Genomic DNA, 18,361 nt, shown 5'->3' with positions numbered 1-18,361 from the left:
ACTCCTGGGTCAGTGACAAAGGACTTCATTCCTCTTGGCACAGCAGGCAACATGAGCATCAGCTTGTGGGTGACAGTTTCTCCTGCCCTCACCTTTTTGTGGTGATGGGCCCGGCTGGATGCCTGCACAGGCAATGGTTGCCATTACAGAAAGGGAACAGAGCTTTCAGAACAGAGAATTTCGGGGAACAGAACAGGGGATATCTACTGCTTTTATAGCAAGCAGGAAGCAAGCCTGCTCTTTGGCCTGGAGGGAGACATTGCGTCATCTCTCGAGGCTGCTCACTGCGACGTAACCCTGAGAGATGGTCAGGGTTTTCATGGCATAACCAGCAAGAACAAGCATGTTGGAAATTCAGCATGTCCCAGATTGAACTCTTCATCTCCCTCCACCCAAACTTTTTTACTTCCTTTTGAAATTTTTATTTTTATTTATTTTGCACATTTATTGGTATTTCTTTTAGAGACAGATCTCACTCTGTCACCCGGGCTGGAGTACAATTGCAGGATCGTAGTCCACTGCAGCCTTGAACTCCTCGGCTCAACCGATCCTCCCATCTCTGTCTCCTGAGTAGCTGGGACTACAGGCACATGCCACCACACTCAACTAATTTTAGAATTTTTTGCAGACATGGTGATCTTGCTGTGTTGCCCAGGCTGGTCTCGAAATCCTGGCTTCAAGTGATCCTCCCACCCTCAGCCTCCCAGAGTGCTGGGATTATAGATGTGAGCCACTGCGCCTGACCTGTTTCTCCTTCCGTTTTCTGAACTCAGTGATTGATGCAGTCCTTGATATTGGTAACTCATTACCAACTGATAAGAAATTCTTAACTCTTCTGACCTTCCTCTCCCTCATGAAGTCTGACAACTCCTTCCAGCTCTCTCTAAGGTTCATTTGCTCTTCTTGCCCCTCGCTGCCTATCCCTGGGTCAGACTGTGCTTCTCTTACGTGTTGAAGACAATTATAGCCTTTTATCATCCAGGCAGAATATTCATTTTATGAAGTTCTAAGTTGTTTTATTTAAAAATGTTTTTAGAGACAGGGTCTTGCTGTGCTGCCCAGGCTGGAGTGCAGTAGCCATTTACAGGTGTGTAATAGCTCACTGCAGCCTTGAACCCGTAGCCTCCAGCCGTCCTCCTGCCCCAGCCTGCCTAGTAGCTGGGACTAAGGTACTTAATTTAAAATGTATGTATTCATTTGTTTGTAATACAAACGATTCAAAAGGTAGATGGTGAAAGGACTTCCTCCAGCCTGTGCCCCTGCCACCCACTCTCTCCAAGGCGTTCTCCACCCTCCAGTGAATGTTACCAGCTCTTCGTGTATCCTGTCAATACTGTACCCAAGGTAGACATTTTATACTCAGGTTACTCAAGTACCGTATATGAGACTGTGACACAAATTTCCACACCTTACATTTGCTTAACACTTTTTTTTTTTTTTTTTTTTGAGAAAGACTGTCACTCTGTTGCCCAGGCTGGAGTGCAGTGGCGCCGTGTCAACGCACTGCAACCTTCGCCTCCTGGGTTCAAGTGATTCTCCTGCCTCAGCCTCCTGAGTAGCTGGGAGTCTCTCAGAGAGGAGCAAGGAGGCTTCTGTAGCTGACGCAGCACAGTACAATTCTCACTTTCTCCTTATCTGCTCTCTTCTCACAGTCTGACTCCTGATGGAAGCTCTTCCCTAGAAAAGCCCTGTGCAGAAAGAGTTTGCGTAGTACATCATTTTCCATTTTCTGTTAGCCACATTTTTTTAAGTAAAAAAGAAACAGGTTGTTGAAAGAAAAACTTTAGACGAATGGAATTTAACAGAATTTAATTGAGCAAAGAACCATCTGAGAATCAGTTCACCTCTCCAAGAAAAGGAAAAGTGATGTGCGGGAAATGGAAGCGAGGTGCAGAAGCAGCTGGCCTAGTTACAGCTTGAAGTTGGCCTCCTTTGAACAAAGTTTGAAGCATTGGCTGTGATTGGCCGAAATGCTGTGACTGGAGCATGAGTAGGTTATGTCTGTAACAACATCCAGTTAGGCTGCAGTTCGCTATATATGCAGAAACCTCTAGGTCAAGCTTAAAACATGTAAGGAGGCAGCTTTAGGCTAAACTTGTAGGTTGGTGCAAAAGTAATTGCAGTTTTTGCCCTTTTAATGGCAAACCCGCAATTTCACACGAACCTAATAATTTAACACAAGTAAAATTAATTTTAACAATGTATCTTATCTAACCCAATGTGTCTAAAATGTTATTTCAACATGTAACCAATATTAAAAATTATTAATGAGCTATTTTGCATTTTCTTTTTCATACTAAGCTTTTGAAGTCAGTGTGTGTTTTACACTGGCAACATGTCCATTTGTAGTCATCACATTTCAAATGCGTAATCGCTAGATGTAGTTGGTGGCTGCTGTTTGGTCTAGCGTGGGCCTAGAATTTGTCTTTTCCCCCATCTTGTCTCCCTTCAAAAATCTTTTTTTTTTTTTTGGTAATTAAAAAATCGAGATACCATGGTTGTACATATGTATGAGGTCCATGTGCTATTTTGATACCTGCATACAATGTGTAATGGTCAAGTCAGGGTAACTGGGGTATCCATCACCTCAAACGTTTATCTTTGTGTTGGGAACATTATAATTCTTCTCTTCTTGCTGTTTTGGAAATAGAATAAATTATTGTTAACTGTAATTTTCCTACTGTACTATCAAATACTAGAACTTACTTCTTCTATCTAACTATATTTTTGTTCTTATTAACCCAATTTCTCTTTGTCCTCCTTTTCCTCTTCCCTTCCCAGCCTCTGGTAACCACCATTCTACTCTCTACCTCCCTGAGACCAACTTAGTTAGCTCCAAGCAGTGTGAGAATGTGAGATTTGTGTTGCCCTGCTTCGAAACTCTTGCCTGCATAAGTGTGAGAGTGTGCGATTAGCCGGGCGCGGTGGCGCCCATCTGTAGCCCCAGCTACTTGGGAGGCTGTGGTGGGAGGATCACCTGAGTTTTGGGAAGTCAAGGCTGCAGTGAGCCGAGATTGCATCGCGGCACTCTAGCGTGGGCAACGAAAGTGAGACCTTTTATTATAATAATAATAATAATAATAATAATACCTTTGCTATATGAAAGAAAAAAAACCAAGAAAACAGGGAAAACAAGGAAATATACTTGACGTGAGGATAGTACTTGTTTTTTTGGCCCTTCATTTGTTAAGAAGAAAGTAAGTGAAAAGAATCCTATATTCCATAGCTACTGACTTTAGATTTTACTTTCAAGTTGATACTCATTCTGCAACCTGTTTCAGTGAAGAAATTTAAAATTCTTATTTAAAATGTTTTCTTTTTTTTTTTTTTTTTTTTTGTTGTTGAGACGGAGTCTCGCTCTGTCGCCCAGGCTGGAGTGCAGTGGCCGGATCTCAGCTCACTGCAAGCTCCACCTCCGGGTTTACGCCATTCTCTCGCCTCAGCCTCCCGAGTAGCTGGGACTACAGGCGCCCGCCATCTCGCCGGCTAATTTTTTGTATTTTTTTAGTAGAGACGGGGTTTCACCGTGTTAGCCAGGATGGTCTCGATCTCCTGACCTCATGATCCGCCCGTCTCGGCCTCCCAAAGTGCTGGGATTACAGGCTTGAGCCACCGCGCCCAGCCTAAAATGTTTTCTTTGTAAAATAGGGAGTAAATATAATACCGCTAAAATTATCCAGAATGGTAAAGAAATTAACTATTCTAGTTAAGTGAATATTTGTGAAATTAAATTAATTTTCAAACATTACAACTTTAATTTTAATAATTTTGAATGGAAATATTTTGTAATCAATTACACATCCCCTGTCTTAATATTCAGAGAGTACTGAATAGCATTTATACTTCTATTAGGTTATTTGTGGAATTGAACTACATTATGATGGGGGCAGGGAGAGGTGAATAACTAATATTTATTGAGTAGCTGCTCTGCCAGGAGATGTGCTTTGTTTTATGATAGCTCTTCTTATTTAACCCTTAGTGTGTCCCCCATCCTGGTTCTTAGTGTTTGAAGGAAGTCACTGTGTTTTACCTACCAGGTAGGCTTATGTGCACATTGATTACGTAGGTGACCTCTCCAATCCAGTAAGTCACAGAGCTGGGATTTGAACCCTAGTGGTTTGGTGCTAGAGGCCATGCTTTTAACGCTCTGATACTAATGTCAACTTCACCGCAAAACTCTGCGGTAGACATTATCATCCCCATTTTACAGGTGTGGAAACTGAGGCTCAAAAGAGTTAAGTAACACTTAAAGTCAGTTGGTACATGGCCAACGTTTCTTTTTCTTTCTAGAACTTTTTTATATTGGCTTAGGCAAGGCGTTTGCCAGTCAATGAAGCCATTTCTTTCATGTTTCTTTGGTTCACTTAGCCTCCTTTTTCTTTCCCCAGAAAACTTCTTTTATAATCATGAGGCAATATTGGAGTGATTTGGTTTCCTACGTTACACAATATGCTCTGAGGTAATTTGGAGAAACATAGCCTTTTCAGAGTTTATATTCTAAAACCATTGAAAACTTTTTTTTTTTTCCCCAGAGAGATCGGAACAATCATCAGGTCATTAGGATGCTGCCCTACTGAAGGAGAGCTGCATGATCTGATTGCAGAGGTGAGTAGGGTGAAAAAGTTTCATTCAACCGGCTCTCTCTGTGACAGCTACTCCTTGTCATTAAAAGCAATCCTTACCTGAAACTAAAAAAAAAAAATGCCCTGAACTACTGAATGTGCTCAGTGGAAATACTAGGATAACTATTCATATTAGCCAACCAACAAAATCTGAAAGAGTTAAGAGCAGATCTTGAAGAAATGACAATGAACAAGTAACACAACTGATCAAATAAAGAACCCACTGTGGAAATGATCCTCCCTGTAAAATCAGTTGAAGACAGGCCAGTGGATGCAAGGGGCTGAACGTATGCAGAAAGGCTATTGACAGAGGCAGTAAGGAATTTTTATTTATTTGGGGAAATAAAACTAACATTTAGAACAAATGATAAACAGAATAAAATATTAAGAATGAACTTTACGTTGACCAGAAAGTCTAAGAATTTTAAAAACGAGTCATGTGTAATAGTGGAGAGGAGTCCATGAAGAGAGGGATCCCATAAGGCAGTGGATGAGCAGCCCGAGATGAGAGCGCTTCCTGCTCCGTTTGACTTTCCAGAAAGATCTCTGATCTCGTTTCAAATGCAGCATTGGGTTCAACGACAGAGACTTTAACGGGGAAAAAGCTACCTGGCCAGGAGAAGAATCTTTTCAGAATTGCTTATCTAGGCACAGAGATTTTGGCGAAGTCTGGGGATGGCAAAGGGGATAAGAGAGACAGGGAAGGAAGTGGAATTTTATCTGTTTATTTTGCACCTAGCACGGTACCTGCTTGTTCAATATTAAGTTGGAGAGAAGGAATTGTGACCATGGTGAGTCACTTAACCCCTGTTGAGTATCAGTTTCTCCATAATAATAACTAGTTCAAAGTTTGCTTCAAAGATAAATGAAAGAAGGTACAAGAATACATGTTTTGAATCCTAAAGCATCATATAAAGTTAAGGAATGGAAGGTTAGAAAGATGATTCTGCTGCACAGATATTAGCACCTTGGTGACCAAAAAGCAGTAGCAATGTTTTTAAGCATTTGGAAATGTTCGGTAAGGAATCTAAGTTGTAAGAACACATTGTTTTTACCTTTTGGGGTTCAGTAAAGCTGTTTTTACCAAGAGTAAGAGAAAAAGCTTGTTTTTCCTGAATTGGTGCTCACATTAAACAAAGATACTGATTACTGCCTTAAAGTGTATCTGCACAAAGCTGGAACTAGGGTTAGGGAGAAGCGAGCTGGCACTGTGGAAGAGGTAAGAACTAAAGGATGAATTTACAGCTAAATCATAATCATCACATGCTCAGGATAGTAAGTGGAGCAATAATGAAAAATACCTCCGAAGGTCAGAAAAGGAGAATCTCTAGAGTCTAGTCCCTTTATGGTTTGTTTGTACGTTTTAATCTCTATCAGGAGTTAGCAAATCATGGCCCCTGGCCAAATCCTGCCCACCACATGTGCATATAAATAAAGTTTCACTGAAACACAGCTAAACTCATTTATTTGTATATTATCTATGGTTGATATAGAACTACTGACTACACAGGCAGAGTTCAGTAGTTCAGAACCTATGGCTTGGAAAGCTCAAGATATTTACCATCTGGCATTTGCAGAAAAAGTTTGCCAACTCCTGATCTATGGGCTTCTGTGCCAAAGTAGACCAAATACCACATCTAATACTAGAAGATCTGAGTTCAAACTCCACAGTTACAACTTAGAGCCATGTGGCCTTCCGTGAGCCACTTAATCCTTCAAAGCTTGGTTTCACATCTGCAAAAGGAGTATAATAATATGAAAGTGATTTTATGAGGATTAAATTTAATAACCGAGGAATCAACTGTTACTTGGTGGGCATGTAGTACATTCTTGAGTTTGCTTGCGCTGCAGGTGGCTCTCTAGGATAGTATCTCCGCTGGTTTGGGTAATTAGCCACAGTGGGTGCTTAGGTCCTAAAGTTTTATTTTATTTTTACCCTTTTTTAGGGACATGACACAACCTTTGAGAATTACAGATATTTAGAATACTTATTTACCAATAGTGGCCACTGAGCTATTAAGCTCTGTAAATATTTTTCTGTATTTGTATACCAACACAATTTACTCTAATTAAATTATACTGATAAACAGCTTTGGGTATAACTACCTTTTAAAGAACTTTTCTAAATAAATGACTGGGAAAAAAGCACATAAAAATAGCACAAATTTGATGAATACAAGTATGTATTTGTACATATTTAAATACATTTAATAGTGAATGCATACAAACACATTTAGAAAATCAAAGCTCCATAAAAATCAACATCTAGGGGTAAATGTCATATTGCTAAATGTTCTGTAATAGTTTCAGAGATCAAACTATTTAAATGTATGTGTGTGTATGCTTTAAGATTGTTCTATAAGGCTGGGTGCAATGGCTCACGCCTGTAATCCCAGCACTTTGGGAGGCTGAAGCAGGTGGATTACTTGAGGTCAGGAGTTTGAGACCAGCCTGGCCAACATGGTGAAATCCTATCTCTACTAAAAATAGAAAAATTAGTTGGGTGTGGTGGTGCACACTTGTAATCCCAGCTACTTGGGAGGCAGAGGGAGACAGATCACTTGAACTCGGGAGGCAGAGGTTGCAATGAGCTGAGATCGCACCACTACACTCCAGCCTGGGTGACAGAGCAAGACTCTGTCTCAAACAAACAAACAAACAAAAAAATGTTCTATAAAAAGTTGAAACCTGTGTAAAATTCTCTGGTTGTCATGTACTTGAACTTTAGTGTAGACACATTCTTTTCTCTTCAATTTCTTTTTTTTTTTTTTTTTTTTTTGAGACGGAGTCTCGCTCTGTCGACCAGGCTGGAGTGCAGTGGCCCGGATCTCAGCTCACTGCAAGCTCCGCCTCCCGGGTTTACGCCATTCTCCTGCCTCAGCCTCCCGAGTAGCTGGGACTACAGGCGCCCGCCACCTCGCCCGGCTAGTTTTTTGTATTTTTTAGTAGAGACGAGGTTTCACCGTGTTCGCCAGGATGGTCTCGATCTCCTGACCTCGTGATCCGCCCGTCTCGGCCTCCCAAAGTGCTGGGATTACAGGCTTGAGCCACCGCGCCCGGCCTCTCTTCAATTTCTTTAACTTTCTTTTTTTTTTTTTTTTTTTGTTGAGACAGAGTCTCGCTCTGTCGCCCAGGCTGGAGTGCAGTGGCCGGATCTCAGCTCACTGCAAGCTCCGCCTCCCGGGTTTACGCCATTCTCCTGCCTCAGCCTCCCGAGTAGCTGGGACTACAGGCGCCCGCCATCTCGCCCGGCTAGCTTTTTGTATTTTTTTTTTTAGTAGAGACGGGGTTTCACCGTGTTAGCCAGGATGGTCTCGATCTCCTGACCTCGTGATCCGCCCGTCTCGGCCTCCCAAAGTGCTGGGATTACAGGCTTGAGCCACCGCGCCCGGCCCAATTTCTTTAACTTTCAACCCTTTGCTTCCTGAAGATCAATTTCAAATCTGGTGTTTCTCTTGAAATAGATCATTTAAAAAATCATTTAACTTTGATCCATACAGTTCATATTCTATAAATAGCAACTTCCTGCAAATACTTTCTGCCTTTTGGAATATCACAAAAACGGGCAACTGTGAGAAGGATTAGTGAAAAATCTTACTGACCTATAGGCTACCAAATAATCCTTCTTTTAACATTAAGTTAGAGCCTTCTAGGGTCTTCAGGGTATGGGAGCTGGAAGGAGATAATGGCATTTTTTTTTTTTTTAAGTTTTTTTTTTTTTGAGGTGGAGTCTCGCTCTGTCGCCCAGGCGGGAGTGCAGTGGCCGGATCTCAGCTCACCGCAAGCTCCGCCTCCTGGGTTCCCGCCATTCTCCTGCCTCAGCTTCCGGAGTAGCTGGGACTACAGGCGCCCACCACCTCGCCTGGCTAGTTTTTTGTATTTTTTTTTAGTAGAGACAGGGTTTCACCGTGTTAGCCAGGATGGTCTTGATCTCCTGACCTCATGATCTGCCCGTCTCGGCCTCCCAAAGTGCTGGGATGACAGGCTTGAGCCACCGCGTCCGGCCAGATAATGGCATTTTCATACAAATGGAAAGGTTATTTAGAGGTCTATGTCTTTTGAAGTTCCAGCCTAAGTGGAATTATGGAGAACTTAAACTAATTACAAAGAAGAACTAAAAGATGATTTAAAAGTAAGACCTATGTTGGTCAGATTATTGACTCAGGCTTAGGAACTAAGCCTGGATTATGACGTTTTATTGGGGTGACCATCTGCAGCCTCCACTTCCTCATCCTTGCCCTTTTTTGGTTGTAGATGTTAGGCAGCACCTCTGTTGGCTGCCCGTCTGTTTTGCTCCTAAGCATGCCATGTTCTATTAACCATCTCCACCGTTCCCCTTGACTCCCTCTTCAATCTGTCTGCTCATTACATGAGGCCTTTTAACTTCTGTGCTCAAACAGCTCTGCTTGGCCTCCGTTACTTGGGTATGGGAGAGCTGGCTAGCAAATCATTCCATGGATTTAACAAACCCAGGTCTACGATGACCTCATCTAGTCAACCCTGGCCTGCAGAGGACACCATCACAGACTTAGTGACACCAGTGCCTTTCTCACCAGCCTGATGCCCTTGGTGAGCAGTGCGTCTGCGCCCTCCCGTGGAACACAATCCTCCGGTGAGTCTTCTGACTCATTTTGTACCCATTCTGCCCTCCCACTTCTGTCAGTGCGGTTTGCCACTTCACTCAGGGTTTGGTGTCACCTGTTCCAGGTCTCACTATAGCAGCAAGTTAGCCCCATCTCCTAGGGTCCTTGCCAGAGTGTTAAGTCTGTGTCCTGAGAAAGTGCCTGAAGTTGATGAGTTCTTGCTTATCCAGTTTTATATTCCAGGCCTCTTGGTCAAGTACTCTCATCCAATCCCAGGGGTACTCCCCTAGCTCCTAGTTCAGGAGCCAATTCCTACCTAATTCCTTTTGCTATTTTAGTGTATAGTCTTTTTCTTTCCTTATTAGGCCCACCTCTCCCTCAGCCAGATTATGCTGGGATGTAACACTTCATTATTGCCTGGAGCAGCCCAACGGAAGGATGGCCTTGGCTCAAATGTGCTGGCTAAGATCATCATTCAACTACGTTTCCTGCAATTGTAGATTTAAGAGGTGCATTTCATTGGGAGGCTGAGGCGAGAGGATTGCTTGAGTGCAGGAATGAGGCACAATCGTGGCTCACTGCTCTCCAGCCTGTGTGACAAAGCCAGATCTCAACTCTTTTTTTTTTGAGATGGAGTCTTGCTCTGTTGCTAGGCTGGAGTTCAGTGGCACAATCTCGGCTCACTGCAACCTCCACCTCCTGGCTTCAAGTGATTCTCCTGCCTCAGCCTCCCGAGTAGCTGGGATTATAGGCATCCGCCACCACCACGCCCGGCTAATTTTTGTATTTTTAGTAGAGGTGGGATTTCACCATGTTGGCCAGGCTGGTCTCGAATTCCTGACCTCAAGTGATCCACCCACCTTGGCCTCCCAAAGTGCTGGGATTACAGACGTGAGCCACTGCGCCTGGCCCAGATCTCAATTTTTTTTTTTTTTAAAAGGAAGAAAATGAAATTTTCTTTTTTTCTTTTTTTTTGAGACGGAGTCTCGCTCTGTCGTCCGGGCTGAGTGCAGTGGCCGGATCTCAGCTCACTGCAAGCTCCGCCTCCCGGGTTCACGCCATTCTCCTGCCTCAGCCTCCTGAGTAGCTGGGACTACAGGCGCCCGCCACCTTGCCTGGCTAGTTTTTTTGTATTTTTTAATAGAGACGGGGTTTCACCATGTTAGCCAGGATGGTCTCGATCTCCTGACCTCGTGATCCATCCGTCTCGGCCTCCCAAAGTGCTGGGATTACAAGCTTGAGCCACCGCGCCTGGCCGAAAATGGAATTTTCATGGCTGCCGTAGTTGTCATCTGGAAGAACTGTCATGCAAACCAGGTGTTCAGTGTCCAGTAGAATATGGCCAAAAGGAGTTGGCTGCTCTGTATATTTTATTTCTAAACTCACTAGTGCCTACCCCTGGCTTTCAGGATTAGATCAAAGCATAAATCTACTTAGGAATGAAATGAAGGTCCTCATCAGATCCAAGGAGTGGGGGAAGAGTGAGCAGAAACTTGACCAGCACATGGTAAAGATAGGTCAGTGATAGATAAGAACTGGGCCAAGCTTATCCTGGAATTCTGTTCTTGGATAAAAAGAGGATACCATGGCAGGGAGACCATGGTAATGATAGTCCTTAACAAAACTGTCCCTTTACATGTGATGGTTGACCTTGATGTCTGTGCACACCCATCATTCTGGGATCTTTGTGATAATCCTGGGAGTCACTGTTTTCCTTCTGGATTGGACTTCTTTCTATCCCAAGTTTTCCTCTTTCTAGTTCCTCTAGCATTTTAACACATTCTTTGATAGCTTCTTGGAAAAGAGTGCCTTGAAGGTAAAATTTTTGAGATTTGTATGTTTGAAATTGATTATGCTAATCTTTGGCTGGATATAGAATTCTACATTCAATGGATTTTTCTTCATTAAATGGATTTGGATTTTTCAGGTCTTCAGTAAGAGTTCTGAAGGCACTCCTCATCTTCATGTGCCTGGTAATGCTATTGAGATCATGCAAATCCATTCCGGTTCCCAATCCTTTGTATCTAACCATTAAATTTTGTTTTCCTGAAACCCTGGACAGTTTTTTCTCCCAGAGTTTGAAATTTCACAATGATTTACCTTGGTGTGAGCACATATCTAATGTGTTAGGTACCTGGTGGGCCTTTTCAAAATAGTGATTTGTATCTTTTGGTTTCAGGAAAATTTCTTGCAATTGTTTTGTTTTCTTTTTTTCTCTCTTTTGGAACTCCTTTTATTCATTTTTGTGTTTCTGGACTTGTCTTTAATATTCTTTTTTTTTTTGTATTTTTAGTAGAGACAGGGTTTTTACCATGTTGGCCAGGCTGGTCTTGAACACCTGACCTCAAGTGATCTGCCTGCCTTGGCCTCCCAAATGCTGGGATTATAGGTGCATGCCACCATGCCTGGCTAATTTTTGTATTTTCAGTAGAGATGGTGTTTCACCATGTTGTCCAGGCTGGTCTTGAATGCCTGACCTCAAGTGATCCGCCTGCCTTGGCCTCCCAAAGTGCTGGGATTACAAGTGTGAGCCACTGCACCCAGCCTAATATTCTTATTTTTAACTTATTTTCCATCTCTGTCTCTTTGTTCTCTCTGGTAGATTTCTTGAACTTTCTCTTCCAATATTTTTATTGAGTTTCTTATTTCTGTTGTGTTTTAAATTTCCAATAGCTTATTTTTGTTCTTTGAATATTCTTTTCTAAATAGCATCCTGTTCTTGTTTCAGATCTCTGAAGATAATAGTGGTAGTTTATTTGAAGTTTTCTTCTCTTTGCGTAATCTGTTTTCTCCAAGTTGATATCTGTGTCTGTTCTGGTCTTTGTTTTTATTAGTAGCTTTTCTCCGTGTCTGATAAACCTTGGCTGTCAGTTCATAACAAACATATGCATGGAACTTGTCAACTTTAAACTTGATCACTGGGTAATCTGGGAATCGCCAGCATCAGAGTTTTGGGGATTTTTCTCTCGCACAAGCTTGATTCTTAGGAATAGAGTCTTCAATCTTCTACTTGGGAGGCAAAAGCATCTAGCTGCCAGTTCAGACACCTTCTGTTTACACTCTTTAGAAGGTACATCTCTAAGCTCCTGCGGGGATGGAGGGAGGCAGACACTCATTGGGGAAAACTGAGAGATTGATAGCTTTTCAAACGTATTTTACCCCAGTTCCCCTAATTTTAGTTCCTGCTCCCTCACCCTCATTTCCAGAAGTAACCAGTTCTTTTTGAGGATTCTTTACTCACTACTGTCTTGGGTTCAGTATTCTAGATCTACTAGATTATTGCCACTCATCCATCTGCTTCGCAGCTTGCAAAATTTTATTTCCATTATATCTTTCCTATTCTTCCTATGTAGGTGTATGATTGTTTTAACAAATATTTCTTTACTGCAATTTTAATAAGGTTTGAGAGAGAGTAAAGTTAGATGCAGATATATAGTTTGCCTCCTTAACCCAGAAATTTCATTGACATTGGATTAATCAGAAAATAGCAACAGGACTCCCGAGAAACGCATTAATAATATAAATCTAAATGAAATATTGTAATAATCTTTAGAACGAGAGGGTTACTAAGTGTTGGAACTAAAACACTGATAATTATAGCACATAAGATGTAATACAAACATTGGAGAGAATTAAGTATGTGTGTTTAAATATTAAGGGTGACTTCAAAAGAGTAGAAATTGAATGCATAACTTCCAAACTGACACAGAGGATGAAGGAATTAGAGAGCGTTCAGTCAGTCCAAAAAGACAGAAAAGAAGCATAGAATAATCAGGGTATCTAGAAAACACAAGATAATGGTACTTACAATAGGCCAGGCGTGGTGGCTCACACCTGTAATCCCAGCACTTTGGGAGGCCGAGGCGGGAGGATCACGAGGTCAGGAGATCGAGACCATCCTGGCTAACACGGTGAAACCCCGTCTCTACTAAAAATACAAAAAATTAGCTGGGCGCAGTGGCGGGCGCCTGTAGTCCCAGCTACTCGGGAGGCTGAGGCAGGAGAATGGCGTGAACTCGGGAGGTGGAGCTTGCGGTGAGCCGAGATTGCGCCACCACACTCCAGCCTGGGCGACAGAGCGAGACTGTCTCAAAAAAAAAAAAAAAAAAAAATTCATGATACGTGCAACTAGATTAAGCTCACAGTGAAAAGAAGTTGAAATTGGACTTCTGGAAAAATCCAGTATTATAGTACATCAACACATTTCTGCCATCTATACCTTCACATTATAAATGTAACTCTTTCTCATCATTTTCACATCCATTACCGTAGTCCAAGCCTTGCCATCTCTCCATGAATGACTGCAGTGGCATTTATTTCCTTACTTTTCAAACAGAATCTCACTCTGTCACCCAGCTTGGAGTGCAGTGGCATGATCTCCACTCACTGCAACCTTCACCTCCCGGGTTCAAGTGATTCTCTTGCCTCAGCCACCCGAGTAGTGGGGATTACAGGCGCCCGCCAACATGACCACGCCTGACCCAATACATGCATTTTCAAATATTTGAGATGGTATTCAGTCCCTACTCATTTCGCTAAGTGGGGAAACCCATGAATAAATGTTAGAGTTTTTTTTTTTTTATGTCTGTGATCAGTGGTTTAATGTTACATTTTATACTGTTGAGACGACTGTGATGTCAAAGTGTGGCAGATACTCCCTAGTAACCGTTAAAATAATGTAATGACACTGCCGAGTCATTTCCTACACTTTGCATCTTGGATGGAAGGTATCCTACTACCCCAGGCGCACCACAAGCCCCAGACGTCCCAAATCTCCATCTGTCATTATTCTTGATTGGTTAAGTATCCTTGGATTTTTTTTTTTCTTTGAAACTTCAGAATTGGCTTTTGAGTTAGTAGAACAAGATCCACAGAATCTACACCCTGGTGAAGTGGGAATTTCTGTCAGCCTGTACCTGGACTCTGTCACTGAGGTTCTGGAAGAGCTCTGGGACTTTACATCGTTTGGAATTTGACTGTATCAGGTTTCTCAGAGAATGAGACAGGGTGGGAGTAATTATGTTCTTAGTTTGACGTAGTTGGTGATATGAAATGTTTTATCTGTTATTTTTCCTACACCTCCTGCCTTTGGGAGATGTGGGAGAATGGAATCAATCTGCTCTAATTTTTGTTTATGTTAGAGGCTGGAATTTAATTATAGAGCTGATGGTACTTTGCAGATTAGTTAGTAAAGGCTACCATCCAGCCATTACTTCTGAGTAGAATTAGGTAAATTTGGGGAGTGAGGAGAATATTTTGTAAAAAGTGTATACTGAGAGTATTGCTTATTTGTAATTGGTAGAAAGACATTAAACGATGCTAAAACCATGATCAGTAGCAGGAAAACAGGACTCAGGGAAATCTGCAAAAGTGGTTTTTTCTTTATTAGAGAAATAAAATGTGTTTTTATATAGAACAGAAACAATCACGGCAATAGACTAATAAATACAGTTTTATTCAAGATTTCTTATTGTATAGGTAAATCCAGATTACAAAAAAATTTAAATAAATAGGAATTTCCTTTCCAACAATGCCATCACCTTAATATAATCATTGTTAATATTTTGGTATACTTCCTTCCATATTCTTTTTCTGTGTTCTTTTTTTTTAGAGACTGGGTCTCTGTTACCCAGACTGGAGTAGTTTGGCATGATCATAGCTCCCTGCAGTCTTGAACTCCTGGACTCAAGTGATCCTCCCATCTCAGCCTCCCAAATAGCTGGGACAACAGGTATATGCCACTACTCCCAGCTAGTTTTTTTTTTTTCGTAGAGACAGGGCCTTGAAGTGTTGCCCAGGCTGGTCTTGAACTCCTGGCCTCAAGTGATCCTCCCACCTCAGCCTCCCAAAGTGCAGGAATTACCAGGTATGAGCATGTGAGCCACCATGCCTGGCAGAACTATAATCTTTTTATTATTTTTTTTTTTGAGATGGAGTCTCGCTCTGTCGCCCGGGCTGGAGTGCAGTGGCCGGATCTCAGCTCACTGCAAGCTCCGCCCCCCGGGTTCACGCCATTCTCCTGCCTCAGCCTCCGGAGTAGCTGGGACTACAGGCGCCCGCCATCTCGCCCGGCTAGTTTTTTGTATTTTTTTAGTAGAGACGGGGTTTCACCGTGTTAGCCAGGATGGTCTCGATCTCCTGACCTCGTGATCTGCCCATCTTGGCCTCCCAAAGTGCTGGGATGACAGGCTTGAGCCGCCGCGCCCGGCCTTTTTTTTTTTTTTTTGAGAGGGAGTCTCATTCTGTTGCCCAGGCTGGAGTGCAGTGGTGCGATCTGGGTCACTGCAAGTTCCGCCTCCTGGATTCACGCCATTCTCGTGCCTCAGCCTCCCCAGTAGCTGGGACTACAGGCACCCGCCACCATGCCCAGCTAATTTTTTGTATTTTTAGTAGAGACTGGGTTTCACTGTGTTAGCCAGGATGGTCTCGATCTCCTGACCCCATGATCCACCTGCCTCGGCCTCCCAAAGTGCTGGGATTACAGCAGTGAGCCACCGGGCCCGGCCACTATAATCTTATAGTACAATTCAGTAGGTAAAATTCTGAATCTTGCTTTTTTCCACCTAATTATATCACAAATTATGTCTCCATGTTATTACAAAGTTTTCATTATAAAAATGCATGCTGATTAAATTGCACAAGAAAAAAAAGGAAGGAAATGATCTCTCTTCTGTACGTCACTCAGACACAACCAGAATATTTTACCTTTTTTACTCAGTATTAAATCAAAATGATTTTCCCTTCTGTTATCTAGTTTTTAGAAACCAACATTTTTTTTTTTTTTTTTTTTTTTTGAGACGGAGTCTCACTCTGTCGCCCAGGCTGGAGTGCAGTGGCCGGATCTCAGCTCACTGCAAGCTCCGCCTCCCGGGTTCACGCCATTCTCCTGCCTCAGCCTCCGGAGTAGCTGGGACTACAGGCGCCCGCCATCTCGCCCGGCTAGTTTTTTGTATTTTTTAGTAGAGACGGGGTTTCACCGTGTTCGCCAGGATGGTCTCAATCTCCTGACCTCGTGATCCGCCCGTCTCGGACTCCCAAAGTGCTGGGATTACAGGCTTGAGCCACCGCGCCGGGCCTGAAACCAACATTTTAAGAGAGAAATCCTGTTACAGTATAACATGGATGAAACCTAAGGTATTATGCTAAGCAAAGCAAGCTACAGTTGACCCTTAAACAACATGGAGGTTCAAGGCACTGACCCCCCTGCAGTTGAAAATCCAAGTATAATTTTGCCTCCCCCGAAACTTAAACCAATAGACTACGATTGACTGGAAGCCGTATCAATAACATACACGATCAGTTAACAAAGATTTTGTATGTTATATGTGTTATTTACTGAATTCTTACAACAAAGTAAGCCAGAGTAAAGAAAATATTATTAAGAAAATCATAAGGAAGAGAAAATATATTTACTACCCAACAAGTGGAAGTGGATCTTCATAAAGGTCTCGTCCTCATTGTCTTCACACTGAGTAGGCTGAGGAGGACGAGGAGATGAGAGGTTTGGTCTTGCTGTCCCAGGGTAGCAGAGACAGAAGAAAATCCATGGAGAAGTGGACCCATGGATTTCAAACCCATGTTTGAGGGTCACCTGTAGTTATAAATATTAATGCACAAATACTGCATGATTCCACTTGGGAGGTATCCAAAATAACCCAACTCCTAGAAACAGAAAATAGAGCGGTAGTGGCCAGGGAATGGCGGAGGGGGAAAAGTGGAGCTGCTGTTCAGTGAGTATAGAGTTTCAGTTTTGTAAGATGAAAACATCCTAGAGATCTGTTACACAACGATGTACATGTAGTTATCACTGCTGTACTGTACACTTAAAAATGGTTAAGGTGGGCTGGGCATGGTGGTGCACCCCAATAGTTTCAGCTACTCAGGAGGCTGAGGCTGGAGGGTTGCTTGAGGCCAGGAGTTCGGGACCAGCCTGGGCAACATTGTGAGACCCTGTCTCTACAAAAAAATTTTTAAAAACTTAGCTGAGCTTGGTGCCTTATAGTCCCAGCTACTTGGGAAGCTGAGACTGGAGGATCACTTTTGCACAAGAGTGTAAGGCTGTAGTGAGCTATCATAGCGCCACTGCACTCCAGCCTAGGCAAAAAAATAAAAAATAAACCAATAAAGTATACAGAAGGATGTGCATAGGTTATATGCAAATAGTGTGCCATTTTATATAAGGAAGTTAAGCATGTGCAGATTTTGGTATCCATGAGAAGTCTGGGAACCAGTCCACCATGGATACAGAGGGACACCCATAGTAATGTCATTAATATTTTCCATGCCAATATTCTCCTCTAATAGGAGTGTAATTGCTTCCTCATATTTAATTATATGGCAATAACCGTATTAATAAATAGAAACATAATATTCCATTAAATGAATATTCCATATTACATATCCATTCATCTATTGGTAAAGGTTGCTAACAATTTTTAATATCATAGATACCACATGATAAACATCATTTGGATAAAGTATAGGCCTTTTCAGATGTCAGAGGGCCTTGTGAAGCAAGCCATGGCAGTGATGGGTTACTGAAGGGTTTTAAATGAGAATAACATGACGAGATTTGCATTTTATTTTATTTTAATTCATACTTGTTTTTATTGAATGAGATTGTACTTTAGACAAACCAGTCTGATGGTAGTAAGAAGTTAGATTGGAGTACTTGTCATCCTTTCCCTGGGTCATATCTGACAGCTTGGAGCCCTTTGTACATTTGGGTAATTTTTTCCTAAATGCTTTTATTTATCTCTTTTATTCAGTAAAACTTAATTGCCATGTCTCTATTATGCTGTGGTCAGAATGTATGAGCCCCTCCAAAATTCACATGTTGGAGCTTAACCCCCAATGAGATAGTATTAAGAGGTGGAGCCTTCAGGGGGCAGTCAAGAGGGTAGATCCGTCGTGAACAGGATGAGCAACGCTATAAAAGGGCTGGAGAGAATGAGCTAGGCCCCTTTTGCCCTGGCATCCCTTCCACCATGTTAGGACACGGCGCTCATGCCCTCTGGAGGCCACAGCATTCAAGGCCCCATCTTGGAAGCAGAGACCAGGCCTTCACCAGACACCAAGCCTGCTGGTACCCTGATCTGGGACTTCCCAGCCTCCATAACTGCAATACATGTATGCTGTTTATACATTATCCAGTCT

At 42.4% G+C, this 18,361-nt stretch overlaps 1 protein-coding gene across 4 annotated transcripts in view; it reads left to right on the top strand.

Annotated features, from left to right (window-relative positions):
* EFCAB2 (EF-hand calcium binding domain 2) overlaps positions 1–18,361 on the top strand; it is a 161,620-nt gene that overhangs the window by 92,813 nt on the left and 50,446 nt on the right. For all 4 annotated transcript variants that reach the window (XM_033200710.1, XM_033200708.1, XM_033200707.1 and 1 more), the window contains exon 3: positions 4,533–4,605. In XM_033200710.1, coding sequence (XP_033056601.1) covers positions 4,533–4,605 — 73 coding nt within the window. The remainder of the gene's footprint in view (positions 1–4,532; positions 4,606–18,361) is intronic.

This window comes from Trachypithecus francoisi, unplaced genomic scaffold (genome assembly GCF_009764315.1).
Source record: "Trachypithecus francoisi isolate TF-2019V2 unplaced genomic scaffold, Tfra_2.0 Lachesis_group5, whole genome shotgun sequence".
NCBI lineage: Eukaryota > Metazoa > Chordata > Mammalia > Primates > Cercopithecidae > Trachypithecus > Trachypithecus francoisi.
The sequence above is the reverse complement of the archived record's forward strand: the minus strand, read 5'-3'. Positions and strand labels throughout refer to the sequence as shown.